The sequence below is a fragment of the Patella vulgata genome, chromosome 4 (assembly GCF_932274485.2).
Source record: "Patella vulgata chromosome 4, xgPatVulg1.2, whole genome shotgun sequence".
Taxonomy (NCBI): Eukaryota; Metazoa; Mollusca; class Gastropoda; family Patellidae; genus Patella; species Patella vulgata.
Genome location: NC_065882.2, coordinates 67,543,736 through 67,561,352, shown reverse-complemented (window position 1 = coordinate 67,561,352; position 17,617 = coordinate 67,543,736). Strand labels below are relative to the sequence as shown.

The following is a 17,617-nucleotide window of genomic DNA, read 5'->3' as shown; positions in this document are numbered from 1 at the left end:
GTTGAAAAACTCGCGGAAAACCAAAGAACAACAAGTAAATTAGAAAGGTTTAGACTAAGTGGGTCATAGCATTATCATCATAGTCGAAAAGCAGAAAGTTCCAGCAACCTTGACATTGAACGAACCTTGAACTTTGCAACTCGATTATCACAGCGAGACATTTCTGTTGTTCGGAAACCAATCGATATTAGTGTCGAAAAATGTAGGGTATAACGTGAAGGCCCTGATAAGATGTACGGACTTAAATCGAGATCAAGCCTTCTATTGAAGATGCCCTAACCCTATCTACATAGTCCCCGTAATTCCTTCCCCCATAATCATAGCGCCTCCTTTCCCAAGAGTCACCCGACCCATTTCCCCATAGAAACCACGAACCTTTCCCCATAGTCACCGCGATCTATTTTCCCATAATCACCGCGACCCCTTCCCCCATAATCATCGCGATAGTCACCACGACCCCTTCCACAATAAACACCACGTCCCCACGCCCACCCGATTCTCTTCAACTTTAACACTTTAAAATATAAAAGCGATTATTGTCAGGCTAAAAATGTATTTTCCATTAAATTATGCCGATAACTTTTAAGCTTGTTTTTGTATATAAGCATTGTAATTAGGGGCGTTGGTGGTGATAATAATGATAACTAAAGGAGACACACAGGAGTCCAAATACGACAATTTCAGAAAGTTCATTTTTATTTTATAAATACGTATCTGATCAACTGTAAATTTGACGTAATAAAGCTAACCTTATTTGGTGAACAAAAATATTAGGGATGTAAAAAAAACCTGAATTTGAAAACATTTATCAAGCTGAATTGTTTTTTGTCGTTAAGCTTCGTGTTAAAAACAGAATTATATGTGCATATTTATTTCCCAGGGGCTACACCGACTTCAGAACCAGAATAGCTTTGCCATATATTAACCTCATAGATGCTTATTCCCTCATTAATAAAATTCGTACCTTTTTTGTTTTCACATACTTAAAGTGTTATACATAACATATATCGCAAGAGTTTTCTCGGTAAGGTTATAAGCAAGATAATATAATGAACATTATTTAGGAGTGGAAAGGCATTCGTGCGACTGCAGATTTATATTCAGAATTTCTAGTGATGGCCTTCTTGGGTTTTGTTTGATACAACTGACTCTTTTTGGACAAGCTATCAAAGAACTTGATAGATATTTGGTAGTCATCGAAATTGTCATCCAAAGCGGAAAAAAGCTTTTAGTATTTTCATTTTCAGCTACACGTATATCAAAACGTCCTGTTATTATATGGGTATGATGTTTGTCTTAGAAAGAAGACTTGGGGCATTGGCAAGGAGCATTATTGTAATAGTTAATAAATTTATTGTACGGGTATATTGTTCCATGGTTGTTAAATAATTGAGTTTTAACTGGAGGTAATAGCCATTATTATTATGTAAGGTACGAGCTTATATTTGGGATATATTTAAGCTTTCGATTGTTTGCCCAGACAATCAATTTGAATTCTCTGATTAAAATGGAATTGAAAGTAGAATCGATTAAAGATTGTTGAGAAGACCAAATGTACAAGAACAAAAAAGAAAATAAAGATACCTCGCGGGTAATGGGAAATGGGTATTTGTCTCTGATTAAGCTGTAATTCCACATTTCACTTAAACATACATTATGCAAGAGCTAAATCTGTCTATTGCGGGTCTTTCTTTAGGCCTGAAATGTTATCTAAATTATTAATTAGACATTAATTAACTTATCCAGACCATAATCAACACTAGATGGCATCGCTAGCCTGCGATCTTAAGTGGATTGTGATCCGATTTACTGAATAACTTTCCTTCTCGATTAAACGATTAAATGGACAATCGAGACTATGCTGTTTAACGCACTGACTTTAGTAATGATGACCGAGGCGAGGCAGAAATTTTATTCGCTTAGTTCTCGATTCATAGTAGATCAATGTGAATGAAATTTTCAGCAAATTGGCTTTACGTTATCTAGTTTTTAATTATTATAGCGAGAACTGCCAACTCGTTATCGAATCTCCCATAATGTATCTTTTAAGGGAATTTGCGATAAATTATTATGTCATTATTATTGGAGATGCTATAAGTAACAAACAAACGAAGCAATGAAGAAATGTTTTCTTGTTATCAATAAACAAACGAATAAATGTAGAAATGTTTTCTGGTTACAGAAACAAACAAATTAATACATGTAGAAAGTTGCTCTCGTTATGAAATAAATATACAAGCGAATAAATTTAGAAATATTTTCTTGTTATGAAACAAACAAACAAACGAATACATATAGAAATGTTCCTGTTATGAAACAAAGAAACTAATAGAAGTTGAAATTTGCTCTTGTTTTCAAATAAACAAACGAATAAATTTATAAATATTTACGAATAAATGTAGAATTGTTAGGAAACAAATAAATGAATAAATGTAGAAAACTTTTCTTGTTATCAAACAAACGAACGAATAAATTTTTCTTGTTACAGTAAATAAACAAACGAATATATGTAGAAAGTTGTGTTTTCATGAAACAATTAAACAGATGAAAGTCAAAGTTTCCTTAAGTTTATCAAGGAACAAAACCGAGAACAATCGCCAGTAAATATTTTTCGTTTGCAAACTGTCAAGGGTTCTCTTGCGAGCACGCTACTGTGTACATGAAGGCTCGGCTTTCGTACCATCGCGGGTATTTTCCATGTTCCGACTTATTCGGAGAGAGAGAAATGGGGTTTAACGTCCACTCGACACAAACTAGGTCATTTCGGGACTAACACATGGTTCAATTTTTATTTCAATAATTCGCTTGCGCGTAGGGGTCTTAAACAGTGGGAGGAAACCGGAGGACCCGGAGAAAACCCTCGAGGTTGAACAGCCGAAACTACTCCTTGTCACGTACAACCGGGAAATCGACCACGCCACGACTTATTCGGCTACAACACATGTAAACAGTGATACATTTTGATTACAAAGAGAGAGAGAAATGGGGTTTAACATCCACTCAACACAAATTAGGTCATTTCGAGATTAACACATGTTTCAATTTATTTCAACAATTCGCTTGCGCGTGGGGGTCTTTAGCAGTGGGAAGAAACCGGAGGACCCGGAGAAAACCCGCGAGGTTGGACAGGCGATCCTACCCCTTGCCACGTACAACTGGGGAATCGAAATCACGCGCGCACGTGCTAACCATTCGGCCATTCACCCCCCCCCCCTTTTGATTACAAAACCATAGGCGAACCATTGCCCGAACCAAATGAGATTGCTTCGATGAGAAAGTCATCTTCGGTTGGTCATTAATACTCTTTTAAATTCTTCACGGCGAATTCATGTCATTCCTTAGCATCGATGTGAACATACACATACATGTACAAACTGCTGGTCATGTAGTGGATACAAGTTATAAACACGGTTAAAGCATTTAATATTATTAATAAAGGAAAACTGATATGAGTTTTAAACATGGACGAGTTATCCTTATAACGGTTGTTATGGAATGTTTCTCAAGTCACAGCTGTACAGCAAGTTGAAATATCTTGCACGCTTTAATTTTTATTATACCCAGATTTGATAATCATAATTAGAAAATTCATTTAAATATTCGTGGGCTTGATAATCCTATTTTTGTCTGAAACATTGTAACGGTCGATCGTAGGACAACACGACAAAAGTGACACGCGAACTTTCTCTTAATTTTACTGTTGTGTTGTCTTGTTATCGACCTCTGTATTTGCGTCTAAAGCTGTTCAGTGTGTGTACCCGAACAAAATATTGTCTCATACAGTATAAAAAAAACCCAGTTGATCCAATCTAGAAAAAAGTATATTTGGGATAAAATGCACAATCTGTTTAAATATTTCCTGTCGTTTTTAAAGAGGCCTTCCCGCGTACAAACTGGGTGATTTGATGATTTATTCGGATTAAAAACACATGCCATATGTTTCACGTAACTTAATTGAGAGAGGACCCATTTACAGAATGTATTTGTCGTTACTTACTGTTCATTTGCTATATACATATTGAAGCCTAAGAAAATTCTTGGGTTATCTTCTGTCAGCTTCTTTACCGCCGTTTAATTGCAGAGTCTGGTGTGCGGTTAAATCCCTCTATGTTCCCCAAACCGTCTTACCATTCGATCAAGAAATAACAACCGCTCACTTAGTCAAGCTGGCAGACAATACCCTAACATTTTGGCCCAGTTCTTGCCCCGTGGGTGTTTATCTAGTAAGATTGGTAGTGCCTACTTTCCATTTATACCGAATTTGCTTTAATTTTATTGAAATAACCACCCGATAAATACTTTCGTGAGAATATATCTTTAAGATAAACTAAAGTAATAGCTGTTCGTCGTGCATTTACTTTATGCGTATAAATATTACGCAATCAAAAGTCTTGAGTGGAGTTATTGCTCCTGTCACTAGAACCCTGTACATATTCATACTGCTTAAATTGGAGTTTGCTACTGTGAATTCCCAGTCGATTATGCATTTATTTTTCGCCAAGTTTTGTATTCGGAATCGATGCCTAGAGCTATTTACGTCTGTATCAGAATTCTGAATCAAACTGTTCTATGGGCGTTTAAATTCACACTGTACCCCCACCTCACGCACCCTCTTTATGGGTATTCCACTAATCTATTCATTCCAAGAAAGCAAACAGCATTGGATTTAATTGATCGGGTTGGAATGTCATACATAAAGAGGAAAATACTCCTTCAAATTGTTCGATTTTTCTAATCTGTTTCTTGTAATTTAAGCTGGTTGTTCTTCTCTACGATATGGACATGATTGATCGGGTCTCTAACATTGAAGATTACTTCAGTCTTCTAACACATGCTATAATCTTTAAAAAAAAATCAATGTTATTCTTATCCACGCTGGATGATCTCTCTATCTCTGTAGGATTCCCGGGAGTTACCGGCCCTCCAGGCCAGAAAGGAGATTCAGTAGATGCGGGATTAGTGGCAATGAATTTACGCAGCGATGATTATTTGAAGGGCCCACCAGGCCCGAAAGGTTTGTTAAAAGAACACTTTTTTTCTGATTCTAAAAATATTGTTAAGGCCACACCAATGTGATTTTCTGTTGTTTTTTTTTTGGGGGGGGGGCCTTGGTAAATAAATAGCCACATGAACTACGTGAAATATGTTTTATTTCAAATTTCAATTTGACACTAAAGGCGTTTGAACAATGCAACCAAGCCCCGAGTTCACAAAGCATTCTCAGACTTAAGTTGAGAATTTACTCAACTTTCAATCACTAATTATGAAAAATATCTTTGATCCAGAAACACGAAACTTTGCACATAGTTGCTTATTGATGTATTTGACACATTAAAACAACAAAGGTTTTATAAAAGGTCTATATTTTAGTTAAAATAAGGAGACCAATTTTGAGTAAATTCTCAACTTAAGTCTGAGAATGCTTTGTGAACTTGGGGCCAAGTACTTTTGGATTTTAAATAAGTTTTTTCCTTAAGAAATAAGAAACAAACGTTTTACAGGTGTTTACAAAGAACAGGAAATCAAACGACGCTTCACACATGACAGCCTGTCCTGTTTAACAACTAAATACGTTTCTACCTCAAGTCTCCATGGGGATATTTTAAATGTTCGGACCTTATTATTTTAGGTGATCTTGGTCCCGAAGGAGGATTTGGGCCAGCTGGAGAACCCGGTGTGCCAGGAAGAAAAGGAGAGCCTGGCAGAGACGGAAAGGATGGGAAAGATGGACCTCCAGGTATATTTTTTTAAAAAAAAAAAACAACAACACAACATTCTAAATACTAAAATCAAAATAATCACAAACATCCCTATCTTATATTCTTCGACTAACCCACGAATTAATACTGGTATATGAAATTACTTTAGTTTTATTAAAGCCGCTTCTCAATCTGATTAAAACACAGATCCTATTTCGTTTCGTTTTTTATAGTTCAAAAATTTGTTTTGCTTGTCTTTACTACACTAAGATCTGGAAGAGTTGTTATATAAGCCTCTTCCTGATAAGCCAATGAAACAGTCTGTTCCGGCGAGTTCTTGTGGTGTGGTTCACGAAACTGTGGGTATTCCACTAGAAACATCGACGCGGATTGGCTAATCAAATGTTTGACGTTATAGGGTCAAAAGCCGCTCGTATAACCCCTGACGCGACCGACCACAACAACCGGTCAGATCTTTATGTAGTGGAGGCCATCGAAAGTATTAAAAAACGAAACGAAATATAGATTTGTATTTTAATCAAATTGAGCCGCTGGTCGTCAGTTGCAATTTTTTTTGACAATATCTAATATTGCACGACTTAATCAGAATCAAATCGATTATCGATTATTTAATTAAGAAAACAAAGACCAAAATATCAACTGTAGATATCTTCCGGCTACAATTCAATCAAATTAAAAAAACTAAAAAAATCAAAAGATTCTACCCAAAACATCTACATGTTGCTGTCTTTTTCATACCGTCTGCAAATGGTGCCGATTGTTGCAGAATTTTCAATTCGTCATATCTTTGTAAATACTACATAGAATTGAATCATCTTGAGCTGATATTGTTTTAACAGTATTATTGTTTTCAATGGACTCATTTCCCTCAAATGAATATCGGAGACTTTGGAAATAAAAGGCAGGATAAAATGTTTTTAAATATAAATAACATGATTTTGTTTTTCGATAATAATATTATCAATAATATAGTGTTTTTAAATATGAACAACATGATTTGTTTTTCGATAATAATATTATCAATAATAGTTTTTTTTTGTTTTTTTTTTATCCAGTGATTATCGTATTTAATTTTCTTTACTATCGATTCATTTTACAATACCAATAATTTTGAAGAAACACTTACCATTACTTACCATTAATTAACCAGGGACAAACAAATATGTTACTAATTATTTTTATTATTTTTTTCCTATTGATAATTTTAATACCGATATTTTTGAAGATAATATACTTCTTATTTTTTTATTGTTTGCCTTTTATTATTTATTGCCAATAAGAGCTACTAATTTTCTATGTTAAATTTAAATTTAGCCTTAATTACTTTTTTGAACTAGCGACATTCAAATTATTACAAAATATGATCAATATTCGGAATTTATATTAACTTAATGCATACTATATTAATACATCTGCACAGTCATATCTTCAAGCATGTATTATATTAATTATTTATATCTATTTTAACCCACTAACAATTCCAGGTAAACCAGGTGAAAAGGGAGATAAGGGGGATAATGGTACGAGGGGATTATTAGGCTTCCCTGGATTTAAAGGCTCACCAGGTGCATGTATAATTATGCTATGTCTAAATATTGTATGTGTATCTTGTGAATTTTAGTGTTTACAGATTTTTTATCCTGGCACCCCTACTATTATTTTCCGATATATTTTATTCCACGTGCCGGAAAATACCGCCATGGTGAATGGCATAATATCATGTCCCCGTCTCCGTATATTCTGTTCGTTGCACCCATCAAAGCAATTATTACAATAATGTCGCAGAGTATAAGAATTATAGCGAGGTCACAGATGCAGCCCCCAGTGTAATACTATGGCCACGAGTAATAGACACATTTCACGTGAAAGACACCAAAATAGGTATACTAAATTGAAATGAAATGAATTGTGGTTTAAAGTCATAATAAAATTAACAAAACTTCAAGAGATCTGCTATAATAGGTTAAGAAATAGATTATAAAAATGTATAATATATGGAAAATTTCAGTCAATTAATGACAGAGTGTGTCAATTATCCAATTTAACGTTAAATTATTAAATGACGCAGGTGTTTTAATCAATTTAATATCTAGGACAGCCGATGACCTACACTGTAAAAATTGTCCATTTTTTATGACCGAACTCCGTAGTTTGTTTCTGTTTCAATTTCTATTGAATATTCAGTAAACCATAAACACCTTTGTGTTTTCCACAATTACGTTAAACACTTCTCCCAGTTTGCCTGCCAACAAAATAGTTAAGGTCAAAAACCACATACGTTATCATCTAATTTCCTGTACTATATATTGTGACGTAACCATTCACACCCTTTTCTTTCACCTCAGAAGCGTGGCTGGATTGTCGAATGGTTGTATCATAAGATCTGTCATTGAGTCAACTGGCGTGTTTTCGATTACTCGCTTGTACGTGACAAGGAGTGTGGGCGCCTGTCCAATCTAGTGGGTTTTTTCCGGATCCTCATGTTTCCTCCCATCTGCTAAAGACCCTTACTCGCTAGCGAATTATTGAAATAAAACTGAACCATATGTTAGTCCCGAAATGACCTAGTTTGTGTCGAGTAGACACCTCACCTTAGAATTCTGTTAAACATTAAACATTTCGCCCGGTTTAATCGACAGCACAACTGGCTATCTGTGGTAGGGCACCGCCCTCTAAATCCCAATTCATTTCATTACTACAAGATGTTAAGGGTGTCAACATGTCAATAATATTATGTGTCACAGATTTCTCTAAAAAAAAATAAAAAAAAAATTCTCAATTACAATCTCTTACATGATTATTGATCCCACGTCAAATTGACCTAAATATATAATGGTAGATGGCATTTATCTACTTTGGTGAACATATCTGAAAAAATAGGTAGGTGGATTTGTAATTTTAGAATGATATCATTCAGACAGCCTAATATAGCAATTCTCCAGCAAAGTACCTTTCTCAAATGTTAACATCTATTTTAAAGGCTGCTAATTTGTCAGCTATATACCCCCGCAGTGACATTAATCAGATATGGATTCGACATAAATCAAAAAGAATTACCCCAAAATTTACAGTCAGGATCACTTTCCAGAGTCTCTACCACTGCTACCTTTAGCTCTTTTGACATTTTTGTCTATTCCAGAGATCTAATTATGAAGGAACAAAAAATAAAAATGAAATCCTAGGTATAAATACGAATGTGATATGCAGGAGGATGGTACCAATGTGTGTGACAATTGTGTACCCTTTTGGGAATTTGCGTCTCGAAAATTTGACCCAAAACGAAAATTGTCAGCTATAATGTCATATGTGTCGAATTCAATCTTCCCATAGTTAATTATCAATCTACCTGTAGCACCATTTCCCAGTCACCAGCTTCCGGTGTATATGTTTCTGACCTTATCAGCTATGCTTTCTATAAAGACTTCTTGATCCTTGACAAACTGTTCAATTGAAATTGTGAAACAGTGATATTTACCATCTAGGTTGCTATCACAAATTTTTGGATCACTTTAAGATCAGTATGTCTGCAATCGTTACAGATCTATTTGGTCATACTCCATGTACCTATTTTATCATGTTCAATGTACATATTTTATCATACTCCATATACCTATTTTATCATACTCCATATACCTTTTTTTATAAATATGGAATTAGTCTCATGTGACGAATCCATTTGCTGTTGTTACTCATTAACTCATTATTGTCGAAAACGCGTTTTATTATTAGTATTATTACAATGTGTTTTGTCTGTTTGTTACAGGACCAACTGGACCTATGGGGCCCCCAGGAAACCCTGGTCCACCTGGTAAACACGGAAAAAATGGTGTACCTGGAATTCCAGGTATGATAATTTATTATGATTCAGAAAATGTATGGAAACAGTGGTTTGAAATAAAGTTTAAAGTAAACCCCAAAACCTTACAATATAAAGTTTAGAATAACCTCACCTTACAATATAAAGTTAACCTCATAACCTTGCAATATAAAGTTTAGAATAACCAATTAATTTATTCCACACACAGAATTGACTCAAAAGCAATGTACATTTCTATCATAGATGTATTCACGAAAGCACGCCCCCACCCCACCCCTCACACACACACACGCACGCACGCACACTCCCATTTGATTCATGTGTTGAATTTTTACAGGTGAACCTGGTAGAAATGGTACGGATGGACAGCCAGGCAAAAGAGGTAAGAGGGGAGATAATGGTGTAACTGGTGAGAAGGGTGAGAGAGGAACAAGCGGAGTACCAGGTGTGCCAGGTTTAAAGGGACTAAAAGGAGATCGAGGTGACCGAGGTTGGTCTGGAGAAAAGGGAGAATGCTTCTGTAAGTAAAATTGGTCTACAATAGTGGATACTTCTCCATATTTGATTCCCATTATCTGATACCTAAGACAATTAATGAGGGGGGATCAGCAACAGTTCCTTAAATGTTTCATAGCGGATGGGGAATCCAAATCAGTCTGAGTAAGTACTGGATCACAATATGATGCAGGCAGAGACAATAAACACAAATATCAAAACTGTAGGGCTCCACTCAACAGAAGTAGATCCAGACTTTGTTCAGTTGTATTTCTGTTGAGTACGTATTTCGACCAATTATAACTTAAACATACATTATGCAAGAGCTAAATCTGCCAACACGCAGGTCTTTCTTTAGGCCTGAAATGTTATCTAACTTATTAATTAGACATTAATTAACTTATCCAGACCATAATCAACTCTCGATGTCATCGCTAGCCTGCAATATTTACTGGATTATAATGGACAATTGAGACTATGTTTATTATCGTACGGACTTTAGTAATGATGATCGAGGCTAGGCCCAAAATGTAATCGCTAAATTCTCGATTCAGAGTGGATCAAATTCAGCAAATTTCCTTTACATTATCTATTTTTTTAACTATTATAGTGAGAAATGCCAGCTCTTTATCTAATCTCCCATAATGTATCTTTAAGGAAGGAAATTAATATAAGTCTACTTGGCTTGTTTTATTTTGTATCCTATTCTTTATGCCTGTAAATATGTTCGTAATAAATACTGTTTTAACTAATTATAGCTTGTATGCTAGGTCTGTGTATTGGACCGTCTTTCCAAGAGAACCTATTTTGGTTCCTGAGATCCCATATCGATCATCTTGGTTCATTATCTTTCACGCGGGTATATCAAATATTATATACATTTAGTGGACACATCTCTTGCCAATCTTTCTTTAATTTGAGGACTATCTGTTATGACACTAAACATTTTACAGACAAGTACCCGCCTACTATCTGTGGTTAACTTCCAGAGGGGTCCAAGGATAAAAACAACACGCTGTTATTGTTGTTATCATTTTTTATGTGGACCAAGAACTGGGTCCCAAGCTCTACTCGTCTTAATGTTCTTTTTGGGAGCGATGCTCTTCGAAAAAAGTATAGAGCTCTGCCAATTCAAGAAGGATCAACATGAAACATGGGGTGATTGAACATGTACCTTGGGGAACTGGAGATCGACAGACTTTGATTTTTAATATGACGTCATACTTCCAAGTTGGCGGCGAGGACGTCATACTCGATTCCTGGTCTATTTAGTGATACTATATAGATGCATTATGTAAGAGCTAAATCTGCCTATAGCATTTCTTTTTTCAAGCTATAGAAATTAGTATTTAGATATGTATTCAGCTTACTTACAAGCCCATAATCAACTCTCTGTGTCATCAGATAGCTTAGATATTAAATGGATTAGAATACCTTCGCCATTTATTAACTTAACGATAAAATGGATAATGGAGACTTATCGCAGCATTGGTAAATGTACTTGACAGTCAAAACCTTAAACACTCATAACTTCACCCAGAAAAAGTGATTTGACTGACATCTATTAGATTATGCATTTCGTGAAACCCAATCATAGTTTTTTTTTGTAATTTCAGGTGAAGCCGTTGAGCCAGGTATGTTTGTTTCAACGTTGTGTTGTTTTTTTTTGTATTGTTGTTGTTTTTTTTCATATAAACTCATCGCTTATTACGGGTGGGTGGATGAGAATACATAAATGAATACAAAAGGGATATAAAATGCCCTTTTTGTATCTGATGAAGAATATATCAACATATCCCTCTTGTAATAATTACCCTTGCTAATTAAATATGTGATTATTATTAGATGTTCTGTATATTTTATATTTATGATTATAATAAATATTGACGATTGTTTTCCTTTCCAACATGCTTACCTTAAAAGGATACGAATTTTCAGGCGCCCGTGGTCCACGTGGCAGTAAAGGTGATAAAGGAGATAGGGGTTTCTGCGAAGGTAAGGTAACTCTATTACATAAAGAAGTGACCCGATTAAAAAACGCACGACAACTTACTATATATAGCAAGTCAAATTTATTGATAATGTTTACTATTCGTCATTTGGGAATGATATATGGTTGTGAGTGGCATACACCATGATATAACATTTTGAGCTGCATATAGTCCAAAATTGAGTTAAATACATAGTATACGTCATGATAGGGTTGTGAGTGGCAAGCAGTCCAAAATTAACTTAAATACACAGTATACACCATGATATAAGAGTCAAATGCAGTTAAAAATAAGATTATGAGTGACATACAGTCCAAAATTAACTTAAATACATAGTGTAAATCATGATTTTGTGAGTGACATATAGTTAAAAATTAACTTAAATACACCATGATAACATTCGATATAAAATGTTATTCTATAAACTGTATTGGTTTTTCGTGAATATAACAAAACTAAAAGGTCGTAAGTGAACGTTGAAAAATGAGTAAGAAATGGTCTTAAGTTGCCCGTGACATTCCATGTTTCGTCACTTTCTGACATGAAGCGATATTTTTTTTTCTCTGTGGCACGTTACTCAGAAATACAAATATATTAATGCACAGCACAGTGTTGATTCTCAGCCGCTGCTTAGAAAATGAAACAATGATATGAATGAACCAATTTTGCTGATCATAAATCATAAGTGACATGTTTTAGAGAAAACAAAAACCGTTTTCATCATGCAGGAATGACCTGGTCGTACTGCGCAAAGTTGCCTGATTTCGAAACGTTGAAAACTAGTACACCAGAAGAAAACACGAATATTAGGACATTTAAGACGATTTTAAAACTTTAAACGCACGATATTTTTATAACTTTCTGTTTGTCATTTATCATTCTTGTGCATATCTATAACATGTCTGACCTAGTTGGTTACTTTGTGGAATATTCTGGGCGCTATTGACAAAAGAAACGCCCTCGACGTTTCTTGTCAGTGATTAGTGGGACCATTCTTATGGGACAAATTGTAATATAATAGCACCAACCTATAAGCATTCTTCTCTCAAAATGTGCAAGACCTGTTTACTCCAGCGCTTTTTTTTCACAAAAATCCAGCTTATAATCTTTAATGTAAATATGAATTATTTATCGTTACTAATGTACTGTCTGGATTGTCTAGACAGGGTGTTTCAACTATGAAATAATTTGAAAAATTAATGTGAAATATATTGCATACTATGATTAACATTAGTCCCCTTATTTCGTCATAACGGTAATAGAACGAAACTAAAATGGTGTCTGTGATCCACGTTTCCTTGAGAAAACGCTCGTATTCCCGGACAAGCGAAATACCAGATTTTTCTATTTCCGAAGTGATAAAGTTGTCAATCAGGGAAGAGAAAACTGATAGTTTTAACATCCGACCAATATTATATTGATATGGATGATAAATACACTACATGCTTTCTATTCTTGCCCAATGAACTACTCAATCTAATCCTGACACTTTATATAGTAGTCTGACAATTGAATATCTGAGAAAACCAGTTTCATCATTGACGGTAAAGCCTTTCTTTAGTTTCATAAAATTTCAATATTTTTTATATTACGATTTTTTTTTTCTGTTTAGGTTACCAATAAAATATTATCTGGCAATTTAGAAAATTGGATTTTCATTTATTCTATGTGTTTGGCATTGCTATGCCAGGGGAATTTAAAAAACAAAAAAATAAACAAAAAGAAAATCCCCCTAAACAATAAAGTTAAAAGCTCTAAGTCCAAGATTTGGAGTGACACGGGTTTATTAAATAAAATGTAACATTGGTTTTGTTTTATTATTATTATTCTTATTTTGTAAAAGATTATATTAGAGCTTATATCGTCTTATATTAAATTTATATATCTTACTTTGGAAATTACAGAAAGTGTGCATTTGGTATTTAAAATAGGTTTAACTAGCCATAGGCAACGATAATAAGACAAATAAAAAAATCCGTTACACAGATATTAAAGATTTAGTATAAAAATAGAGATGTCACAAATTAATCTTGTATATTTGTTTCTAATATTCATTCATTTTATTTCATGTTGTTATACAAAATATATTTACATACAAAATTTTTTTTTTCTCTCTCACAGTTCACTGTGCTGACAACTTTAGAAAGTTTCCGCCTTCAACGATTACGACAACGACAACTACTGGTAAGTGAGGTATCTAACGACATCGATCTTCCCGTTATAAATTTAGTAATTTATCTGATTAAATTGAATTAAGTATAGTACACAGATCTCTTCTCGGTTTGTAAAATTTAATTGGTTTACACTATGTAATAGGGAAGCATATTTTGGTTAATAAAGGTGTTTATTAAAGCGTTTATTAAACCGCTAATTAACCAAAATATACTTCCTTTTATGCTCGCTAAACCGGATGTTCCTGCTCCATCCTAGTGTTAGCCGAGAAGTTCGTCTGAATTCACATTGTCAGTGTCGCTGGACTTGCGGTGCACGGGTGAGACTAAAAATAGACACCCCGCGTTAACGTCGGTGTGCACGTAAAAGAACCTATGACAGGTTGCAATTCGACGAAGAGTGGGCAGTGGAAACTATGCTGTAAGGGTAAAGCTTCCCTATAGCACAATCTATGGCGCATGGCCGTCTTCATTAGCCCAGTTTGTGCAGAAAGGTAGGGCGGTAGTCTCTATTTCATTTCATAGCCTGGACAGTGAAGAACAGTAGGACGTTAAATCCCATTTCATTCCAATGACTAGATCATAACGTACGAACTCCATTAAACAAAATAGCTCCTTTTTTTATAATAGTATTTAAAATATGTCTTATTGATATAGAAGCAACGACCACGCCTATACCTACAATACCCCCCAGAACCAGGTGTAAGTATATACTGATGTGACAGAGGACCAGAAACTTATATACTACTTCTGAAATTTTAACCTAGCCCCAAGAACTACAGGAATTAGATCTCAGCCACCATTTGCCCCATTTTAGAAAAATTAAACAAATTAGGATGTTCTAGTATTATTTCTTTGTTGAGCGTCATTGATTTCCAAAATTATATATTTAGCAGCATTTACTCCACTTTTAGGGAAATGAAACAAATTAGGATGTTCTAATATTATTTCTCAGTCATCCTGGTTACTCATGCCTAACATATTTCATTTCAAATGGTTTTGTTTTAACCAGGCACTATTTATTATTTGAGTAAAAATTCAGACGAATGAGTGTACTAGTTTCTTGGGATTCATGTCATGTTAGTTTTAATTCAGATGTTTTCCCAAATTATATCACACATACATACATATCATTACCAGATAATTGTCAGTTAGCAAGAAAAATGTAAATGATTTTGTACATTTAAATCTTTTAAATGAAATAAATAGAAAAAAAAATCTATATGTCAATAAGTGTCCACACTAATTAATGAAAATGGGTTTTGTTTTTGTTCACGTCTTGCTATCTGGGAGTTATTGTTCCAAATAGCATGTTTTCTTCATTAACCTTCTAAAACTATATACATGTATCTATATGTATGTTTATTGGCCGTATTCAAAGAAATATGGAAATATGAGATTGATTTCAGTTTAAATTAACTTGATTGTAATTGCACGGAGAACGTTGCTTAATCTTTACAATCCAAACAATGGGCCTTCAGACAGCACAAGTTGTTTGTTTGGTGTGCTATAAAATATCTTCATATTTTCAGCCCTCTATCTTTCAGGTTCCCGATCTGCAAGGGGAAGTAACTCTGGTGCTACTCACAAGATTAACCTCTCATCCCGACTTCTCGGATCTTCCATACTACTAATCTGCTTGCTGTTTTTATTAACGTACGAATGCTTATAACTTCACCATATTTACTTGTGCATGCTATTTATTTATTTATTTATTTTTTTTGTAAGTACTAAGTAACACTTACCCTTTCCCAACAGAGACCTGAACCCCCTTGAGGTCTTAATATTGTTATTAATCCTTATATGTTCAGTCCTTGCATAGTGTATAAAGATAATATATTATGATTGCCATTTACCTTTTACTGCATCCTTAAACCTCCCAAATTTTCTTCACGAAACGTTCGAAAGCTTAGATTCTTAAATCTTATCGTTATCAAGCACAATGATAACGCTAAGAGGATACTTGTCGAAACGTCGTGCTTTTAGAATAAAACAAGTGATTGTTTCCCATAAAAATTGTATTCTGTTAATGTGTTTCCCAATCGCTAAATGCCACTTAAAGATTATACCAAAATACTGTTTGTTTACATTTAACGACGTTACTGAGAGATAAACAAGGGATGAGATTTGAAAGTCTTTATATAACGAAGCTAAAACTATTCCGAATTTCCAAATTAATGTGCATATTTTGCAATTAGTTTGATTTAAGGCTGATTAAAGATAGCAAATTTTTCTGACTGGCACAAGCTCGTGGCCAGCTAGTTCAAGGTCATGGCTAGCTAGTTTAAGGTCGTGGCTTAAGTTTGAGTACAAGAAGATAGCAAATATTTTCTAATGGAATTCACAGTTAACAATAAAAATCAATTTATGTTAATCACAAATTAGTTCTAAATATTTTCTTATCAATATAACGTAAATGTGCGAAATATTAGCCAACATTGTGTTAGGTCGAATTTGGTAAATTCTTTGTCTAATTTATTTTTTCCAATTAATGATACAATCACCGATACAGCACCATACTATGATTATAACGCAGACGTTTCATTCTTGTATATAAAGGAATCGAGATTCATACATAGGCCAATCAACAACCACTTAAATTTGGATGTTTACAATATATTTCACATTTGATTCCAAACACAAGAGATTAAATCGCTTGGTGACTTGTTGTAGTATTTGGTTTGATTTTACTACATTTAAAAATAAAATTCAAAATCTTAGTTAAAGATGGGTTCCCCGAAAAGTATTTATCGGGTGGTTATTTCCAATAAAAGTATGGCAATTTTGGTATATATGGAAAGTAGAGATATCCAATCTTAGATAAACTTTATGAAGAGTTAAACGTACAATACTTTCTGAGATAAAAATGACGGAAAAAGACGCGGGTAGTGGATAATCCGAGAATTTAATTAGGATTCGATATTTGTAATAAATAGTAAACGATTAAACACAACATCGTCTTATGTATGCAATGAATGCTCCCCTGACTCCCAAGACGTGACGTAAACATGACCTGGGTTGATCGAATTTTAATAGCAGGGCATTCCTTCGCAATTACAATGTTTGAAGCATAATTATGACAAATTAATTAGTTTGAATATGTTTTTGGTCCATATATACCATTAAATCACCGAGTTTGTACGCGGGAACCCATCTTTAATAACTTATTACACTCTTGTAATTGTCTTGTTAAAATGATGCGGTTTTATAATTATTACCTTGACCAAAAAGTGTTTGTCAAACACAGAGATTTTGATACGCCCTAGGATATCATCTGTTAAATTACCAATTAGCATTTGAATGATATTTGGGCTTGTTAGTGTGGTCCAAATTACTGCACAGTAGTACATTATTGACATGGATAAGTTTGTATAATTTCGCCTTTATATGAACCCTTGTTCTTACAACTTCGAATCGTAAGCT

The 17,617-nt window shown here is 34.2% G+C and overlaps 1 protein-coding gene across 6 annotated transcripts in view; it reads left to right on the top strand.

Annotated features, from left to right (window-relative positions):
- Positions 1-17,617, top strand: part of LOC126818283 (collagen alpha chain) — a 63,228-nt gene that overhangs the window by 42,713 nt on the left and 2,898 nt on the right. For 2 of the 6 annotated variants that reach the window (XM_050545606.2, XM_050545604.2), the window contains 9 exons: positions 4,901-5,014; positions 5,630-5,737; positions 7,205-7,285; positions 9,484-9,564; positions 9,875-10,057; positions 11,649-11,666; positions 11,956-12,027; positions 14,145-14,207; positions 14,852-14,896. In XM_050545606.2, the coding sequence (XP_050401563.1) occupies positions 4,901-5,014; positions 5,630-5,737; positions 7,205-7,285; positions 9,484-9,564; positions 9,875-10,057; positions 11,649-11,666; positions 11,956-12,027; positions 14,145-14,207; positions 14,852-14,896 (765 nt within the window). Of the gene's footprint in view, positions 1-4,900; positions 5,015-5,629; positions 5,738-7,204; positions 7,286-9,483; positions 9,565-9,874; positions 10,058-11,648; positions 11,667-11,955; positions 12,028-14,144; positions 14,208-14,851; positions 14,897-15,726; positions 15,851-17,617 lie in introns of all 6 variants that reach the window. The other 4 variants (XM_050545605.2, XM_050545608.2, XM_050545609.2 and 1 more) reach the window with 4 other exon arrangements.